The 20,572-nt window shown below is 39.9% G+C and overlaps 1 protein-coding gene across 1 annotated transcript; it reads right to left on the reverse strand.

Annotated features, from left to right (window-relative positions):
* Positions 1 to 3,264: 3,264 nt before the first annotated feature.
* Positions 3,265 to 19,997, reverse strand: LOC121516985. Its single transcript, XM_041798455.1, has 8 exons — positions 19,863 to 19,997; positions 15,328 to 15,402; positions 10,402 to 10,764; positions 9,940 to 10,266; positions 7,889 to 8,023; positions 6,002 to 6,100; positions 5,758 to 5,798; positions 3,265 to 5,302 (listed from the first exon to the last, which is right to left on the reverse strand). Exons 2-8 carry the CDS (start codon positions 15,365 to 15,367, stop codon positions 5,165 to 5,167), a joined length of 1,143 nt encoding a protein of 380 aa, XP_041654389.1. The 5' UTR covers positions 15,368 to 15,402; positions 19,863 to 19,997; the 3' UTR covers positions 3,265 to 5,164.
* Between the last annotated feature and the right edge of the window lie 575 nt (positions 19,998 to 20,572).

Genomic DNA, 20,572 nt, shown 5'->3' on the forward strand with positions numbered 1-20,572 from the left:
TGAATCCAAGCACATTTCCTTTGTACATCCCAATCAACGTGGAATTGAGCGCACATGTTGGAGTACCCAACTCCTCCTTGTCCACGCCCCCATTTAAATACACAAATCACATTTAAATGATCCCTGCACCTGAGATTCCCCCTCTCTGCACGATCAGAAACTTGAAAAAGAATGAGTAAGACGGGGAAAAAAAGGAATTTCACTGAAAGTGAATTGGAGACGCTTCTCACTGAAGTGGAGACCCACAAAAATGTCTTCTTTGGCGCTGTCGGCATAAACTGTAAACGCAAGAGGAGTGAGTGGGAGAGTGTGTGTGAGGCTGTCAGTGCTGTGGGGTCAGAAGAGCGCACACTTGCTGAATTGAAGAAGAAGTGATCTGACATCAAGGTGGATGTGAAGCAGAGAACAGCAGCCCGCTGCCAAAGTTTGGCCAAAACAGGCGGGGGGGACAGGAGAAGAGGGGCTCACCCTGTTTGCACAGAGTGTCGCCGCAAAGCAGACAAAGTAAACTGGATTTACAGTTGCCAATTGTTAATTTTATACTCTACTTACATGGATCCCACACTATTGTTGCAAATTAATGCAGGAGTGCACCAGGGAAAAAGTGAGGCTTATTAAGACATTTCACACTTTACGCACAGGGTTATTAACATGAGTACTTTGCACACAGAGACAATCAGGGGCTTGTTGGAAAGATCTGAAGCTGTACTTTAACCAGCAAAAAACAGAAAGTCACTAACTTTAACCACTGACTAGTAATGATGCTGTGAAGACGGGATAGTATTTAGGGGCACATGCTCAATGCGCATCACGGGGATTCATATAGGACAATTAAACGAATAAATTTACTCACCAACAAGCCAATCATCGCACACAGTGCCAGCATGTAGTCTGTTTCCAACCATGCTGTTACTCAGAATGTATGAATCATGTGTTGAACCAGGCCACCTCGCCACAATGTTGGTTAATTGCATTTGCGCATCACATATGACCTGTGCATTGTTAGAATGAACATTTTTCCTGTTGACATATACTAATTCATCATGTGATGGCGCTTTTATAGCAATGTGTGTGCAGTTGATAGATCCGATTACATTAGGAAAACTGGCTCTCGCTGCAAATTGCGCTTTAACCTGTTCAGCTGTACTGTATGGGAATTTGATATACCTGTCGGACATGCGGATAATTCCGTCCCACACGGCTGGCATGGCTTGGTTCAGGGTCGACTGGCACTCCACCTGTATCATGGCCGATGAGCCAGTTGTCATCATACACCAGTAAATCCTCTCTGTCTCTAAACACACACTCTCTTCATATTACACCATTTACAATGTCTTCTAATACTGCTAAAGCCATTGTTGTTAACGGTATTTATTTTCACCACTTAGCGCATGCTTTTATATTCACTCGTGTAATTGCAGACACGTGTGTGTTCAGTGTTCATCAGTGTTAACTGTTCATGTGTCTCTGATGTGCACATCACATTTATTTATCATAACAGTTTCCCAGCATCACCTCTAAGTGTCGTCAAAGGATCCACAGCAGTAGAAATGTGTGTACGCCAGCCATGAAGTTGGTGTGAGGCACCGCACATTTCCACGGTCATTTCAGTCTAGAAACATCGAACTTTGCCGTGAAAAAGAACGTACGCCACGTTTTTGTGCATAGCACCCTTTGTACATGAGGCCCCAGGAGTGTCCCACCAGAGGGTATTCTTAATTTTCTTCCACTTTTCTCACTCCTGAAACTTGTTAGCTTGTTTTACAAAGAGGTTAGTCGACTAAGACTAACAAAAATAGATCTGTGATGACTGAAACTGACAAAAACTAAGTTTAGTTTTCATCAAAATGACTAAAACTAGACTAAAATGTAATGTTTTCGTCAGACATTCAAAATCTGTGATATTTCTCCACTGTGGGTAAATCTGTCAAGAAACAATGTATCTGCATCTACTCTGCCTCTCAGCTGTAGAAAGCAGAGACCCCAGGTTTGCAGGGTGCAGAGAACATACTACCAGGACTTGTTACCAGATTTAGGCAAGAAAAATGCTTGGACTAAAAGTTCAGACTAAAACGTGAGGACTTTTTATGGACTAAAACTCGACTAAAATGTTTTGAGTTTTCGTCGACTAAAAGTAGAATAAAACTAAAAAGGATAGAAATGACTAAAATGTGACTAAAACTAAAAGACATTCCATTTAAAGACTAAAACTAAAACTAACATTAATAATAGATGCCAAAATTAAACACTGCTCAGCTAATGTAGCTATAGCTTAAGAGAAATGCTAGCTACGTTAGTTAATACTATGTCTACTTAAGCAAATTTATCAGTGTTGCCTATGTACCTACTGTTACGAGATCCAGGATAAAATACTGAGTACTGAAAAGTCACAAGGACTGTTTTAATCCTGACAGTTTTCTGCACCCAGTAGGCAGCAAGAACTCTGAGCTTCAACATACAGTGCTTAACAAATGTATTAGAGCACCTGTCATATTTGTCTCAGAGACTATCCAGCATGATGAAGTGCTTTAATGCAGACTCTTTCATTTTCAGTGAGCTCTCCACATTTTACCATTTTGAACAGGAATGAGGAATTTCAAACCGAATTCACCCAAATCTGAGCCGGCTCACTGGGCTTCTCTGAGAAGTCAGAAAGTAATCAAGCATAACATTCAACCACTAAAACTAATTTTTCTGTTCAGGAATGCAAGTAAATAACTATAATTTGACAAATTAATCAAGAAATATTAATGTGCTTTACTATTTTGTCAGTTTTTTTGTAAATCATTGAATTTGAAAATTCATGGATAACAATAATAATTATATTTTAGCATTAAAAATATCATTTTGGTTAAAGAGCTTCTACATATTGGTGTATTAACCATTGCAGAAACATAAAAAAAATGATTTTGGTAATTACCAATGCTGTCAATTTAGGACAGCTGTGGCATAAACCTTACTTTGGTTAGGGTTAGGGTGGTCTAATAAATTTGTTAAGCACTGTAACTCTACAACTCTAAGCCTTTGTGTGTGTGTAAGAATGAGCCTGTTGCATGTTAGAAAGAACAGAGAGAGAAGCCGTGTCAACTCTTGGGACTCAGCTACAAGGGCCTTGTGTGGTTGGAAGAAAAACCCTCCTGCGACGAATTTATGTCCACAATAATTTGACAAAAACCAGAAAAAATGTAAATCCTCAAAAGCGTGTTGAGTTAATCCAGAAGTTTTGCGGACAAAATCCAACCAAGAACTAAAATTGGGGTTTAAAAAACCTTTTTATTTTGACAAAGCTTTAGCAAAAATATGTACAAAAAATACTCAAGAAATTCAAAAATAAAACCTGAGTTGATTAGACTCAGCAAATTTCATTGAGGAGTACAGGCATCAACAGCAAAGAAAATGGATTATATGAAAATTTAAATGATTACATGAACAAGAAAAGATTTAAAATTCAATTTTAAAGCAAAAACAAAACATATTGTTTCAAAATGAGAATATAGGCACCAAAAATTCAAAAAGGTTAAAAACTCACGAGTTGAAACCAAAAAAGATAGATTCGGTCAAATTTAGTCCTGCATCCCGGACCAAGGAGACTGTTTACTCTCATCAGCTGACTCAACCTTCGGTGAGCAAAATACCAGCATGGGTCTCCCTGACGTTTAACAGCTGTTGGGTAGTACTTGTTAGTGTCTGTTCACACCCTCGTTTGTAGAGGAGTTTCCTTTCCACTTACAAGTAGTAATGACCCTTAACTGGTTTGTTCACTGATAGGAGGTATCACCGATCGCCCACAGAAGGTCTCAGGACCGAAGAACAGGTACATGCCAATCGGAACCTATGGTTGGACTTTTGAGGCCTTTTTATAAGGTACGCTAGGTCTCCACCTGTACTGTGACTTCCAGGAAAGGTAATCTTTGAAACCCGACTTTAGGGGGAAACCCTATGTTGAATTTAAGTTTAGCATTTATAAGGTCACTATAGTTTACCAGATCTCAAAGTTCATCCAAAAGGTCACCTGCCGAGGTAAAGGAAGTTCACCCAAAGCAAAAACCCCCTTGCTGTGCTTAGAATTTCACCAAGAGGTTTCACCTCTACTTGTCTCCATTATGTAACATCATGTTTACAAAAACGTGCTCGCATCATCAAGAAGCTCTTCGCACCTCTGCGAGTCGCAATGTTGTTTTTTTGTTATTACCATTTTAAGTGGATATCCTTTGTACACCCTTCTATTGCCATGGAACAATAGAGAGAGAGAAAAAAAACAACTTAAAACCACATACGAAAATAAACCTGCCTGCTGCCAGGGCAGATTTAAGACATGTCATACTCTGTTATATCACCTTAGGATAAATGTTTAACAAGCCTCAATAAAGGAGCATTAAGCCATGGTACTGTTCTTTCAGCTTCAGGACAGTAATGTAATAACACCAGAATGTCAATTCTCTCAACACTACAGGGGTAACATAGCTAAAGTAGCTAGAGCTAAGGAAGCTACACCTGCTTTGTTAGCTTACGCTAAGCCTGCTTAAGCTAATTTAGCTTTGCCATCTATGTAGCTAATGTAGCTACTATAACTTTAACTACATTTGCTAAAAATTACATTGTTAAAACCAAAGTTAACGTAAGTACTTCAGCATAAACAGTAACCTTTATTTGATTCTCTGGAAGACCACTGGCTTTGTCAAAAATGACTTCAGTTGTGTCTGCTTTGGCTGATCAACGTGACCCAGCTGTGATAAACATTATTCCAAAATCCCCTAAAAATAAATATCAGTACACAACTTATAATTCATAATCTTATGTGGTTAATGTGCATGTTATGTAGTATAATTAATTTATTATTTGCAGATTTTGAATGATAGAATATTTATGCACATATATTATCATTTAATCAATACATACATACAAAAATTTCAGTTGCCAGTGCCTTAATCACTATGTAGTTACACATTTCTCCACTAGAGGGCCCTCCTTCAATGCTTTACAGATTGCAATGGAGAAATAATGGGTGGTTCACACGGCCAGCTGCATCATTTAGAGGTCTCTCAGTTATTTTAGCACTGTTGGTCAACAATGAAAAATGTTCCAAAGGCATTCTAAAATTCAAATCATATTCAACGCCCAAAATTTGTTCCAACAGCCATAGTATAATTTATGGGTAAATATCCTAAGGACAACTTTTAGCAGCATCCTGTGATCTGTAGCCGAGTGTGGAGTAGCTTTGCTCTGTGTTGGCTTGATCTAAACTCTCGTAGACGGACTCTTCAATCCCAGAGGTGGGGAGATGGTTTTCATAAGCTGGGATCTGAAACAGAAGAGTTTTATCAGAGAACAAAACTATAGTGCTGTGAAAAAAGTGTTTGCCCCATTTCTGTTTTGTTTTCAAAGATAACCTGAGTAAATACAAAAGTCAGTTTTTTAAATTAAGATTTCGTTCAATAAGGGAAAAAAGCGATCCAACCCTACCTGGCCCTATGTGAAAAAGGCATTACCCCCTAAACCTTATAACTGGCTGTTCCAACATTGGTGGCAACAACTGCAAACAAGCATCTGTGATAACAGATCACAGATGCTTGATCACTTTGTCACAGGTTCTGTTTAAAGGGCTTCTGGATTCAACGTGTCTGGCAGTAATCAGGCCTGTGAAACTGAACTCAGCTGTCCAAAAAATGTGGTTAACCACAGTTAATTCATGATTAAACAAGGGAAAAATGCATAATAATGAACACGTTAACTGTAAATACTGAGATGAAAGGCTACCTCCATGTTCAAGCTGTCTCTCTGTCCTCTGCAGTTCAAACCTGTGAAACAGAAAGGTTTTCAGTCAGTCTGCTGGTTTGTGGCTGATTTAAACCCAGTAAAACATTCAACAGGTCATGGAAAGAGATCAGAAACCTTCACTGTGTCCTTCTAGTAACAGATTTAAACCTAACTTTGTCCTGGCTTTAACATGGTTCAGGGTTAAAATAAAAGGTTAGATGCTGTGTGTTTCCTGTTTCCTTACCCAGAGGTCTGATGTTCCTGTGAGTAAAGACTAGAATAAGCGCCAACCCCAAGACGATGATGATGATGACAAGAACCACGAGCACATACACCAGACCGTCTGTGGGATGTTAGAGACAAGAGAAAGGCTGTTTAAAACCTCGATAAACACCTGAATCACTGATTGACTCTGACTCTGATAGACTTTAGATGGATGGGTGGATGACGTAATCTTGCAAGGCAAGGATGGAATGTTTTATAAACTTTAAAGGACAACATAATCTTTGAAGGTGTAGAGTGGAATGCTTTATAACCTTTAAGTGATTAGATCTTAGGCAGGCAAAATGGAAAGTTTTAGAGGCTTTGAAGGTATGAATGGAATTTTTCCTTAAACTGTAAAGAACAACATCTTTAAAGGCAAGGATGAAATGTTTAATAGGCTTTAAAGAATGACATCTTCAAAGGCAAGGAATGAATATTTTACAAACTTTAAGGGATAAGGTTATCTTTAATTGCAAATATGGAAGGTTCAAAACCTTCAAAATATATCTATAAAGGCAAGGATGGAATGGTTTATAACTTTAAATTATGAAATCATCTTTGAAGACAAGAATGAAATGTTTTATAGCCTTTAAAGGATAAAGTTTTTAAGGCAACAATGGAAAGTTTTATAGGCTTTGAAGGTAAGAATGGAACATTTCCTAAAGGGAAAAGTATGAAATCTTTAAAGGCAAGGATGACATTTTCCTGGGCTTTAGAGGTTGACATCCTTTTGAAATGCAAGGATGGAATGTTTTTATAAACCCTCAAAGATACCATAATTTTTAAAGGCAAGGGGGGAATGTTTGATAGAATTTAACTTGACATCTTCAAAGGCAAGAATAGAATGCTTTACAAACTTTAAAGGATGGAATGCCTTTTAATTGCACGTATGGAATTTTCAAAGCCTTCAAAGGATGACATCTTTAAAGACACAGATGAAATGTTTATAAGTTTTAAGGATGACACCATCTTCAAAGTCAAGGATGGAATGTTTAACAAATTTCAAAGGATGAAGTAACCTTTGATTGCAAGTATAGAATTTCAAAGCATGTTTAAAGTCAAGGATGGAATGTTTTATAGGCTTTAGAGGATGACATCATCTTTGAAGGCAAGGATGAAATGTTTAATAGGCTTTAAAGGATAAGGTTTTTAAGGGAAAATGTAAACCTTTATAGGCTTTAAAGGTAAGAATGGAATGTTTCATACACGACTAAGTTTGACATCTTCAAAGGCAAGGTTGAAATGTTTTATAGTCTTAAAAGGATGACATCCTTTAAATGCAAAGATGGAATGTTTTTATAAACCCTCAAAGTTTCTATGATTTTTAAAGGCAAGGATGGAATATTTTATAGAATTTAAATAATGACATCTTCAATGGAATGGATGCAATGTTCGAAAAACTTTAAAGGATCAAATTACCTTTAATTGAAAGTGTGGAATGTTCAAAGCCTTCAAAGGATTATATTCTTAAAATCAAAAATGAAATGTTTATAAGTTTTAAGGAATACAACATCTTTGAAGGCAAGGATGAAATGTTTTACAAACTTTAAGAAATGACATGATCTTTAAAGGCAAGGATTGAATGCTTTATAACTTCAAAGTATGACATCATGATCAAAAGCAGTTGATGGGATCCATTTTTAATAAACAGTAGGCCGTAGGTACTGGCCTTGAGTATGACTCCTTGGAAGCATTCTTTACTTCAAGTCTGACCGTGAGAAACATGAGTGAGACTAATAGATAAGCATCAAACTATCACTGTTGTGAGTATAGTTCCTTTTTTTGTTTAAACGGAGGGTGAAAATGTTGTGTCATTGTTCAAACTGTCCTGCAGATTGTCTGCCTTGTGGACCGTCTCTCATCATACCTGATGTGGCTTGTGCAGATGGTTGAGTGATGTTTGTGGGTTTTGGTGTGGGAGAGGGGCTTCCTGGTTCAGGACTCTTGGCGCTGTCTGTGGATGTTGGGATTGATGTTGAAGTTTCCAGCTTTGGTTTTAAAGCTGATGAAGAGAGAGGAGACACAATGAGATCAGATGATGAAGAGCAGATGATGTTACTCTGACTTTCAGGCATTACAGAGCAGAGTGGGGTCTCCCGATGTACGCTGCAGGGGTCAGACATTTTCAGGGGGTTATGAGTCCATCAGCAGAAAGTGGCTAGTTCAGATAAGAAGAGGTCTGATGCTATCCCAGACATTGTGATGCATGCGTCTACCTTAATAAGCAGACCTCCACAGCATCAATGGTTTAAAGGACCAATCAGAGCAGCTGATCAGACCAAAGCAGATTTATAATCTTAAAAGGATAACATCATGTTTAAAGGCAAGGATGGAATGTTTTATAGGCTTTAAAGTAAGACAACATTCCTGAGGAAAGACTGGAATGTTTTAAAATCTTAACAGGATAACATCATGTTTAAAGGCAAGTATGTAATGTTTTATAACCTTAAATGATGAAATCACCTTCGCCAGCAAGGATTGGATGTTTTATATTCTTTTAATGAAGACATCCTTAAAGGCAAGGATGGAATGTTTTATAGGTTGTAAAGGATGGAATCTTTAAACAAAAGAATGAAATGTCTTGTAAACTTTCAGGATGACATCCTTTTCAAAGGCAAGGATGGCATGTTACATAAACTTTAGATGATGTCATGATCTCTAAAGGCAAGGATGGAATGTTTTTTTTAACTCTAAGAGGGACATCATCTTTAAACACAAGAATGGGATGTTTAATTAACTTTAAAGGATGGCATCCTCTTCAACGGCAAGGATGTGATGCTTTATCAATTTCATAATCTTTAAAGGTAAGGATGGAATGTTTTATTGGCTTTAAAGTAAGAAATCATCCTTAATGAAAGACTGGAGTGATTTATAATCTTAATGGATAATGTCATGTTCAAAGGCAAGGATGGAACATTTTTAAACTTCAAGGATGACATCAATCTTTAAATGCAAGGATGGAATGTTGTTGATGCTGGGGATGTTGGAGGCTTTTTCCAAGAAGAGTGGGTGGAACCCAACCAGTTCCAGCCTCTCTTAAAGAGTTTCCATCAAAGGACAGTAACATACGGGAATGAGAGAAAAAGGAAGCTCCTTTAAGCACTTGTTTGTCCTTTTCACTTCCTGTTGTCAGGTTGGCACGTAACGCCATATCAGCGGAAGGTAAACATTCTCTGCCATTACGCGTGCATTGTTAGCTTGTTGAGCCAACAAGATGATAGAGAGGACAGCATGACACTGTGGAATTATCCCCATTATGATGGATTTTTGGATGAAAGGGACAAGAACAGCATCCTGGTGAAACGTAAGTTTAAAAGCTCCGTTTGCTTTCATTGAATCAGCTGTGCAGCCGTTCCAATTACGCGCTGTTATTACGCACAGCATTCCAGTGATTCTGTCTGCCTCTGCTCATCTTGCTGTCAGTTTGTGAGCATGTTAAAGAGCTGTATAAGTTTTCCTGTCTGTAGGTGGTGTTCTCAGGCTGCAGAGATGCAGATTATGGGCTGTAGATTATACTTTAAATTGGCATTAGAGTCTGCACATTCAAATGCAGACGTGCAGTTGTTTTTACGACCACTGAGTGGAACAAGTGGCTAAAGGGTTTTAATATTTAGTAACGTAAAAGTACTCTAACGTGTTAGTTTTGGAAATAGGTAACGCAGTTACGTAATGAGTTACTTTTCTCAGTATGTAACGCAGTAATCTAACGAGTTAGTTTCTAAAGTAACGCTACCCAACACTGTTTCTAATAATGATAGAGAGATGAGCTGCCATTGGCTGAGAGGCAGCGTACTTGGCCCATCTGAGAGACTTTCACACCCCCCCCCAAAAGATGGACTCCAACAGCTGCTGCTGGCTCACTGAAAAAGTTAGACTGGAATCACTAAAATAGTGAAAAGACTTCACTGAACATCTCACCGTCTGTGACGGACAGATGGAATGATCTCTCCTTCATCTGCCCGAGCAGTTTCAGACCACAGCGGTAGGTTCTTGAGTCCGACTCCTTCAGCTTTGAGATGCTCACATACATACATTTGGCTCTTGTAATGTCTATATATGTGAAGGTGAATCTTCCGATCAGCACAGTGAACTGCGTCATAATGATGGGAATGTTCAAACACTCTTCTGGGGTGCAGAGGAAGAAACTTGTGACAGGTAGTTGGGATTCAATGTAGCAGTCAACCACCAAGTTTCCTCCAGGCTTCATGGAGATGGATGCATGTTTCCTCTGACCGTTCAGCATCACTGTGGAATAAAACAACAGGATAAAACAACACTGAGGGTAGAACTGTGTCACTAGATCAGAACTGGTTATTAATCCACTTAAACCTAGAAGACTTTCACCTGGCTTATACACAAGATCTTCAGATTAAAACTCACCGTCTACAACTATGAGTTCGATGTACGTGTATGATGCTGACGATGTAGATCCACCCACGCCACACCGGTACAGGCCTGAATCTGACTTGGTCAGCTGAGAGATTTTCACTTTGAAAATCCCTTTATCTGGTGTCTCTGGTGTCACACTAGTCCACATGATACCGTATTTGCCTGTCCAAGTGCTGGGATCTGCCGAGCTTATCAGGATGTCTTTCTCTGTGCACTCCTCTCTGCAGAAGAACTTTGGACTGGAGCCTGAAGAAGTGGGACAGTCCATGGTTACATCCTCTCCTTCAGTTCTGACGTATGGAACATATGATGTGGTTTGGTCCTCGAGGAAATTAGAGCTTCCTCCCTGCAGAGCTGATTAACAGTGAGGGATGTTAGAACCGTTTTGGTTTTCATGAGCTGTAAGCTGTAATCATCAACATTACAACAAAAACAAAGTCTTAAATAATTCACTTTATATGAGATTAATCTAGGATACATGGACGTTTCACTTCTTCAATTATATCACAGGAAAAGTTGAACTTTCTCATGATATTCTAGTTTTTTAAGATGCACCTGTTCACCAATTAAGGCGCCCCTTGTGGTGACACTTGCATGCAGCAGGTTTTAATGTGTACAACATTGAAATGTCAGATTTAGGATATTTCCTGCATAAATATATCAGTGAGTAATAATTTCACTAACAGAGAGTGGAGTCACCTCTCTCTGGGTTTGTTTTTCTCAGCCCGTATGGGGGGATAAAGGGGCCACTTTTTGCTACTTTTTTTTGCCACTTTTCACCCAATTTTGCTATTGTTTGGCCATTTTTTGCAAATTTTTTCCCATCACTTTTGACTACATTTTACCACCTCTTAGTAATCTTAACACTTTTTTGCCACTTGTGATCTATTTTGCCACCTTTTGGACACTTTCAACCCATTTATGCCACTTTCTTGCCAATATTTGCCCACTTTTGCCTTTGTTTGACCACTTTTGCCCTTTTAAAAAATCACTTTTAACCCATTTTTACCACTTTTCAGCATTATTTAACCCTTTTAGACCACTTGTGACCCATTTTTTGCCACTATTTTGCCACTTTCAGCAAGTTTTTGCCAATTTGAACCCATTGTTTGGCCACTTTTATACCAATTTTTAGCCATTTCTGACTTTGTTTTGCCACTATTTGCCCAGTTTTGCCATCTCCATGATCACCCAGTTGGCTGGGCCCCAGAAAGTTCTCCCCTTTATTTCCCCTCATAGGCCACCTTGACCGTAACATTATTTGAAAAGTCTGTTTTGTATCGATTTAAATATGGTGTGCTTTGGGTGAAAAAAGTTTGAAAAGCACTTATGTACATGTGTAAACCAGAGCTAGTAACTGTACAGATAAATGGCAAGGATCACCATAGAGATCCATAGTATGAACCAGATGGTTGAAGCTTTATTGTCACCTCTGATGTTGCAGATATTTATTGGCAATGTGTGAGCATTGCTGATAAATATCTGCAACCATGTGGCGTCTCATTTCTTAAGGGGAGGTTTTCATTCCCCTTACCACTGTTTCAAGGGACAAGGGGGAGGGTTAAGGGGTAGAAATGGGATTGGCCCTTATAAGTGGCAAAAATGACTGAGATAATTTACAAAAACAGCTGGTAGCTGGTAAAAAACTGGTAGTTGAAATAATGGGTCAACAAAAGGCAGGAACCAGGAAGTATCAAGAATTTGTTTAGAAACAGGCAGAAAAGGTTTACAGGGAACACAAATGGAATAAAAGTGGAAGAAATGGGCAAAAACAAGAGGTGAGATCTATAATAAAGTGGAAAATGGGTTAAAAGTAGCAAAAATCGGTACAACAAATAGTGAAATGTGGTTATATTAGACAGAAAATATAGGTAAGAATTGTGGAAAGGGGTTAATAGTGGTAATGATGGGTCAACAGGGGCAACATAAGACAGGAAGTGTCAAGAATTGGTTTAGAAACAGGCAGAAAAAGTGGCGAGGAGGGTTTAAAAGTGACAAAATGGCTTTACAGTGGATGAAATGGGCAGAAAAGGTGAGATGGGTTAAAAGTGACAAGAATGGGCATAAAATTTAAAGAAAGGATAAAGTTGAAAAAATGGCTTAAAAGTGGCAGAAATTGCCAAAATAGGTGACGAAATCAGATTAAGAAGTGGCAAAGATGGGTTAACAGGAATAATTTGTTATCTCTGTGATGTTGAGCCCACAGTGGGAATGACCCCACCCCTCTAACACTACAACATTAAACCACAGAGCAGTTCATCTCAGTCCAGTCTGTTGTTAGCTGATGTCACTGCCTTTATTGAAAGTTAACTGTCAGTTAAATGCAGTTTTTTGTTCATACAGTGGTCTATGCAGGCCTATGTGATATATCGGTTTTATCGATTAATTTGAGTTTTTTTTGCTTAGGACAAATTAAAAAATGAAAATCTAGGTTTTCCAATATTCCTCCTCGCTCCTCTTTCTCTCCTCCAGGGGCTCCCGTAGTTTACACCCTCTCTCCCCCTCCTTCACCTCGGAGACGCACACACAACAGCACGGCTACCGGCGCAAATCCTGAGATTCGTCCCATAAGAACTGTATATTTTCATCATCTGTTTGGACCTGGTTCAGGTTTGCAGCTTCGGACCATGAACACACCACAGCACGCTGCAATATTTGTTTAAAAGCTGTGGCAACTAAACATAGCAGCACGGTAAATGTGTGTCAATGTCTCAGTCAAAGACATGAAGCCGAGTGGCCAAAGCGTGTCTCACTACAGAACTGACAAGACTACTACATCCATCAAACACACACTTAAAGTAGTCAGTAACACTAAAATCTAGTGGTGGGCACTGGGCAGTAAACCAGTATCAGTACTGTCAACTGTTAAAATTCTGCCATGTAATGGATTTCTACATCACTGAAGAGTCCACGTGAGGCATGATGCAGCCACTAGCTAGCAAAGTGATGGGAAATGGCTTATTCTGAATCCAGTTAGCAGTGAGTTTCCCTCTAACTGTAAAAGCAGCCACGTAACTGAACATCACTCACTCATCCCGCTGTATTTAAACTGTAATACAGTCAACAGGTTAAACCTGTGTTCTCTTCTCTTAGTTTAATGTCTGTAATAATAAGGACTGTGTTCACTTTGCAAAGCCTATCTGTCGGTCTGTCTGGGGCTTTAACTCAAGCTGGGTCACCTTGGTTTGTTTTTAGCTCAGCGCTGCAGTGATTCCACTTTAACAACAGTTACAAATGTGTTTAGAAGCGAGCTGTGGCGCTAAATGAGACAGAGATGTATGTAGAGATGCGGCTGTAAACGCTGCACTTGCAGAAAGTCTCCGGTACCGCTGCAGAAACTGAGTTGAACAATGATAAAAACGCTACTACCAACAATTCCTTCACAATAAAAGTCTTTATCTGTTAACGTTTATTGAGGGCTTTGTGAAACCCTCAGATATGAAATAAGGTGTAGTCGATTAAAACTTGACTCACCTCAGCTTTACAGAAGTGAAACCTAAAACTATAGGAGCAGCTTGCTCTTACCCAAGAGGAAAATTCAGCTAACATGTGTTACATTTAATTCATAAAATAAAATAAAAACATGCTTTTTTTGGTCATTTGTGTGTGTTTTTAAACAAGGATAAGAAAAAATAGATTAGAATTGTAAATCGGTGTTTTTTTTTTTTGTTTCTTTTGTTTTTGTTTGTTTTGTTTTTTTTAGGAAAATGGGGGATTAAAGTTTTAGGCCATATTGCCCAGGCCTAGGTCTATGGATCATTTAGAGCATCGTAACAGATATTTGAGCCAGAAAATGGACTTAGTATCTTCTTCTAAGGTCTACAAAAGTTCAGGGGGTGGGCTAATGATGTGAGTGGAACTTTTTTTTTTAATTTGAAGGTTCATAATTCTCCTGAGTGGGCGTGGCTTCAGCTCATTCAACAGACACACCCACACCATCCTGGAGCAGATTTTACGGCCTCATTTTTCATAATTTTGAAGCTTAATGTTATACACAGAGATCATTTGTTTTTTTTTTTAGCTGAAATTTGATCTAAGGGTTCATAACACAGTGACCTGTCATACAACAAAGCTAAATAAAGATCTATTTTTCCTTTACAGGGTCTTTAACAGAGACAGAAAATTAGTAAAGTGGCTAAAATGGGTTAAAAGTCACAAAATGGGGATAGAAAATAGTGAAATGTGGTTATATTTGACAACATGTTGGGTGTAAAAAAGTGGTGAAAAGGGGTTAATAGTGGTAATAATGGATCATCAGAGGTAAAAAAAAAAAAAAAAAAAGGCAGGAAATGTAAGAATTGATTTGGAAACATAGAAAAAGCGGCAGAAATTGGTTTAAAGTGGCTGTAAAGGGTTAAAAATGGCAGAAATGGCTTTACAGTGGACAAAATGGACTGAAAAGGTGAAATGGGATTAAGAAGTGGCAGACATGGGCTAAAAGTAGTAAAAATTGGTAAAGAAAAGTGAGGAAAAGGGGTTAAAATGTTTAAAAATTGGTGTAAAATGGCAAAAATGGGCACTAATTATTTAAAAATGATGATGAAAAGTGGCTGATAATAGTGGCATGATTAGGCGTTAAAAAGTGCCAGGTAACCAATGCTATCAACTCATCACAACCGGGCAGGGCCCACTCCCTGGGGCCTAGAGCCAGACCAGAAGGGAGGTTAAACAGGGTTAAGAGAGAGAGACAGACTGGTGGCATCCAGGGAGGGTTATGGATCAGAGTTCTGGATCGATTATTGCGGGAAGGGAAACTCAGCTGGAGCTGGAAATCAGACAGCAACCATGAAAACATTTAAATGTGACAGAGGGATGAAGAAAGAGGAGAAGAATGTCCCCATTATCACCCAGAGAGACACAGACAAAAGGCTTAATTTACTGGTATTCATATATTTATTAATATCTAAATGTACTCACAGAGGAAGAAGACCCAGATGAACGCCTGCTGGATGGTCATGTTTAAACTCTGACCGTTTCTTTGCAGCTTTTTCTCTGTAACAGACCAGGAAGTTAATTTCTGATGATAACCCCATCTATTTCCTGCAGGTTTCCTGTCAGACTCATTGTTGTTCTGATAAATCGGTTCAGGCCACATTGAGTCGACAGCATGCAGAGTATGATATAGAGGATAAACAACCAATGAGAGATAAAATCAGAAAGGTTTTTACATGACTGAAGAAGAGAAAGTATAGCAGCCACATCATTAGTGGGGATGCTGAGCATCCACACTATTGATATTTGCGTCGGCCATTTTGTTTATTATTCTTCTTCCGTGCCGGCTATCTCCTCCTTCATACTTTGTCGTATCGACACCATTTAAACTTTTAAAAATTCCGTTTCTTCATCATTTGATTGCTATGACTTTTCTCAATTCCAGCTTTAATAAGTTTTAAAATATAGCTACTTTCATGCTATTTCTATGCTTTTTTAGTCATCGAATGCAAATTTCAGCTACTTTTAGGCCAAAATTGACTATTTTTATGTTATTTTCAGTTATTTTAAAGCTACTTTCAGTTATTTTTAGGCCATTTCAGCTACTTTTATGCTGTTTTATGCTATTTTATGATATTTTTATACTATTTTCAGCTATTTTTGTGCTTTGACTATTTGCAGCAGTTCTTCCACAATTCAGCTCTCAGCATCCCCATGCAATTTCAGCTGAAATTGCAATCTTGATCTAGTTAACTCTGATAACCCTGGAATGTGCAAGAGTGGAATCTGGTGTGCAGGAATGGGCTCTGGTGTGCAGGAGTGGGCTCCCATTTGCAGGAATGGGCTCTGGTGTGCAGGAGTGGGCTCTGGTGTGCAGGAATGGGCTCCCATTTGCAGGAATGGGCTCCCATTTGCAGGAATGGGCTCTGGTGTGCAGGAGTGGGCTCTGGTGTGCAGGAGTGGGCTCCCATTTGCAGGAATGGGCTCTGGTGTGCAGGAGTGGGCTCTGGTGTGCAGGAATGGGCTCTGGTGTGCAGGAGTGCGCTCTGGTGTGCAGGAGTGGGCTCTGGTGTGCAGGAATAGGCTCTGGTGTACAATAGTGCGCTCTGGTGTGCAGGAGTGTGCTCTGGTGTGCAGGAATGGGGCTCTGGTGTTTGTAGGAGTGGGCTCTGGTGTTTGTAGGAGTGCGCTCTGGTGTGCAAGAGTGCCCTCTAGTGTGCAGGAGTTGGCTCCAGTTGGCAGGAGTGGGCTCCAGTGTGAAGGAGTAGGTTCCTGTTTGTAGGAGTGGGCTCTGGTGTGCAAGAGTGCCCTCTAGTGTGCAGGAGTGGGCTCCAGTTTGCAGGAGTGGGCTCCAGTGTGCAGGAGTGGGCTCTGGTGTTTGTAGGAGTGGGCTCTGGTGTTTGTAGGAGTGCACTCTGGTGTGCAAGAGTGCCCTCTAGTGTGCAGGAGTTGGCTCCAGTTGGCAGGAGCGGGCTCCAATGTGCAGGAGTGGGCTCCCATTTGTAGGAGTGAGCTCTGGTGTGCAGGAGTGGGCTCTGGTGTGCAGGAGTGGGCTCTGGTGTGCAGGAGTGAGCTCTGGTGTGCAGGAGTGGGCTCTGGTGTGCAAGAGTGGGCTCTGGTGTGCAGGAATAGGGCTCTGGTGTGCAGGAGTGAGCTCTGGTGTGCAGGAGTGGGCTCAGGTGTGCAGGAGTGGGCTCCAGCTTGCAGGAGTGGGCTCCCATTTGTAGGAGTGGGCTCTGCTGTGCAGGATTTGGCTCTGGTGTGCAGGAGTGGGCTCTGCTGTGTAGGATTTGGCTCTGTTGTGCAGGAGTGGGCTCCGGTTTGCAGGAGCAGGCTCCAGTTTGTGGAAACCTTCCTCCTACGCCTGCCTTCATCCTTATTATCATCATCAGCGTGGTGGAGGTGTTTCTACAAACTAGACAGAAATAGACATCAGCTTCCTGTTTGATTGAACAGAGACAGAGAGAGTCCTCCTGAAGTATCTGATCGTCTGTATTATCAAACTCAGAATGATCTGCAATGCTCTCCTCTTCTCTGGTAAGGACTTGTTATGTTCCTAAAGCTGTCATCCATGTATTATAAAGTGAAAATATTCTTAATTAAAGAGGCTAAAGCAGATATGTGGTCAGAGTTTAATAGTTCAGTCAGAACCAGACCAGCAGATGGAGACCAGAGAGAGAGCTGCAGGAGTCGAGGCCTCCTTACGATTGTCAAATCTCATGAATTCATATTTGATTCACAACAGAACATGAACAACATATCAGATGTTGAAACAGAAATTTTGCCATTTCATGAAAATATTAGCTCATTTATAAGTTGATGGTATCCCTCAAAAAAGTCAGGACAGGACAAAAAAGGCTGGAAAAGGAAGAGATACTAATGGACAACAGCTGGAGAAGAGTTTTGCAACCAATTAGGCTAATCGGCAACAGATTCGTAACATGACTGGGTATAAAAGGAGCATTGTGAGGGGAATAGTCTCCGAGGTAAAGATGGGCAGAGGTTCACTAATCTGTGAAAAACTGCAACTAAAAATTGTGGAACAATTTCAGAAAAATGTTCCTCATTGTAAAATGCGAAGACTTAGAAAATCCCATCATCTACAGTCCATAAAATCATCAAAATATACAGAGAATCTGGAGAAATCTCTGTGAGCAAGGGACAAGGCTGAGATAAGTATTAGGTGCTGGTGATCTTGGGGCCCTCAGGGGCCACTGCATAAAAACCAGCAGTGGTTGCTGGTCAATAGGGGGCGCACTCTTGCCAGAAAGAAGAAGTTACTGAGTCAAATTTAAAAACTCTTGTTTAAAAATAGATATTCAAATTATTCACAATCATACCATGGTCTCGGTGAATACTCAATTCTGATTGGCTCTGGAAATTCCATTGGTGTTCATGAACTTCTGATATATCGACACCATTCAAAGTTCACAAGTAGTTCCAGTCAAAAAGTAGTTACACTGTTCCAAATTAATGCGCAGCAGCCATTAGCCGTTACTTCGTTAGGAGTAACCGTAGCAACCTGAGACAGTTGAATTTTCTGAGCAGTGAGTACAGCGCTGCCAGCCTAAGGAGCCTGTGGAACGACATCAACCGTCACTTTACTGACATAAATAAAATGGCAGACTCCAGGTTTAAGGCCTGCAACATAAGACGGTCTTATCTTCTATATCCGATGTACGCCTTGTTTCCAGGCTCACCTTAACACTGAGAGAGGAGTGTGGCAAAAACTCACTTCCCTCCTGTTCCAACTGTTTTAGTAAAACTTTCTATCTTGATCAAAAAACGTATTAAATTATAAATTAGTAGTTTTATTAATTATTTTCATTGGCAAGTGACCATGCGGGTTTATGCCCTTCGAGGTGTCCAGTTATCAGGGATTAATGGACGACATGGAGGCCTGAACCGTCCGAAACGCAGCGGAGGATGACATAGGGCTGTCATGGCCGACATGTCACTTCAATGTCCAGGTAAGGACAGCCACAAGGGGGTGAAGGGAAGAGCTTGGTCAGCAAAACCATGGTCAATTGCAAAGTTAGGCAGGGTTAACCACATTTTATATTTAACATGAATAACTACTATTGTAAAAGAAACAAATACATTTCTTTTATTGATTTATACTGTAGTACAATAAAACTCTTTTCAAAATGTACAATACATTGTCATTTTTTTAAAGAAATTACAAAATGCTGAAATTATGAAAAAAAAATCACCAGTGCTAGTCCTGTACAGCAGTAGTTCTCAACCTTTTCAGACCCCAAAATAAAGAGTGCCAGAGACCGGGACACCCCTTGTATCTGAGGGTGGATGAACACAGCCATGCACATTCTTGAATAGTCATGTGGATGTAACCCAGGGATAAATCCCAGAGTTAAAATATAAACTTTTAAAACCCAAAGTTACAAACATGGAGTTAAAATGTAAGTTGAAATCTGTTAAAAGCCCAAGTTAAAATTCATACTTAAAAATGTACTGCATTAAAATGTGCTTAAAAGCAGAAACATTACAGTTAATAAAACAGTAGACTGTCCCTTTAAAACTGAGAGTATTTTGTAGTTTGTTTGAAAAGTACCTCCCTCAACGGGAAGTGTGACAAACTATCTTGATGTGTAAGTTTAGATACCTGTTTCTAATTTGTCAATGTAGAGAGACATCAAGTTTCTTTAACTGTGATTGGCTTAGGGGCGGGACAAAACGTCAGAGAGGGGAGATCAGTTAGGTGTACGTAGCACTGTGCTCTCTCTGCCGCTAGGAGGAGTCTGTCAGTTTATCGTTTAACATGGCAGCTAGTCATTAGCGAAGTTTATGAAGTTACCAGTGAGTTAGAGTGAGTCATTTCTAGCTCATCTCTAGGGTAAATAAGGTTTCTTGAAACACAAGCTGTGTACAAGTTTTGTGCTTTAAAAACGGACTTTAACCTATTCGGCTACTATCGGTTAGCATTATGCTAGTTATAGTTTTTGCTGAGCCCGAGGAGAGGACGTTTGTTCCTGTTTTCCCGCGAAGGGCTGTGGATTTACCTGCATGTTGGATGAGAGCAGAGACAAATCTGTGGCAGTGACGGAGTTTTTGTTAATGTTTCTTCACCACCATCTGTTCAGTAAGGAGACTGTTAACGGTTGGATCCTACTCGGTGAGTTCCTGCGGCATTCACGGTGCTGCCAACGCTCCTTCCCGCATCATAACGTAGTTATATCAGGCCTGCAACCTATCAAAAATTGCTACTTTGTGGTTCTGCGCATGCGCCCTACGCCATCAGCGTCGCGCCCATTGGGTTAGGGTTAGAGTAGTCAATAGGTAGCAAAATCTGACAAGGAAGCAAAATCTGACAGAACACCCGCTTTTGTATTTATTTTTGTGGGCCCACATTAAAGTGTGAAAATATTTTGGTGTGTGATTAAGGACTCAATAGATAAGGAGTCAAGTCTGCCAGATTTTCTAATTAGCTGCAGAAATAAGGACTGCTACCTTTAGTGTTTCTACGGAGGCTTAAAGTTGCCATTACTTGAGTTGAAAGGTTAACTGTTTTATTCATTTAAGGTAATAATTTAGAGTTACTAACTTGAAAGAAGAACATCTGTGGTTGCTAAACTTTAGTGCACTGATCATCAACTGGCGGCCCGGGGGCCAGATCAGGCCCCCCAAAGCTTCCTGTCCGGCCCCCAAAAGATCATTAAATTCAGAAAAGGAGGCAAAGAAGATTTTAAGAGTATCCTTTTGCTTTAAATGT

This window comes from Cheilinus undulatus, linkage group 11 (genome assembly GCF_018320785.1).
Source record: "Cheilinus undulatus linkage group 11, ASM1832078v1, whole genome shotgun sequence".
Lineage (NCBI taxonomy): Eukaryota > Metazoa > Chordata > Actinopteri > Labriformes > Labridae > Cheilinus > Cheilinus undulatus.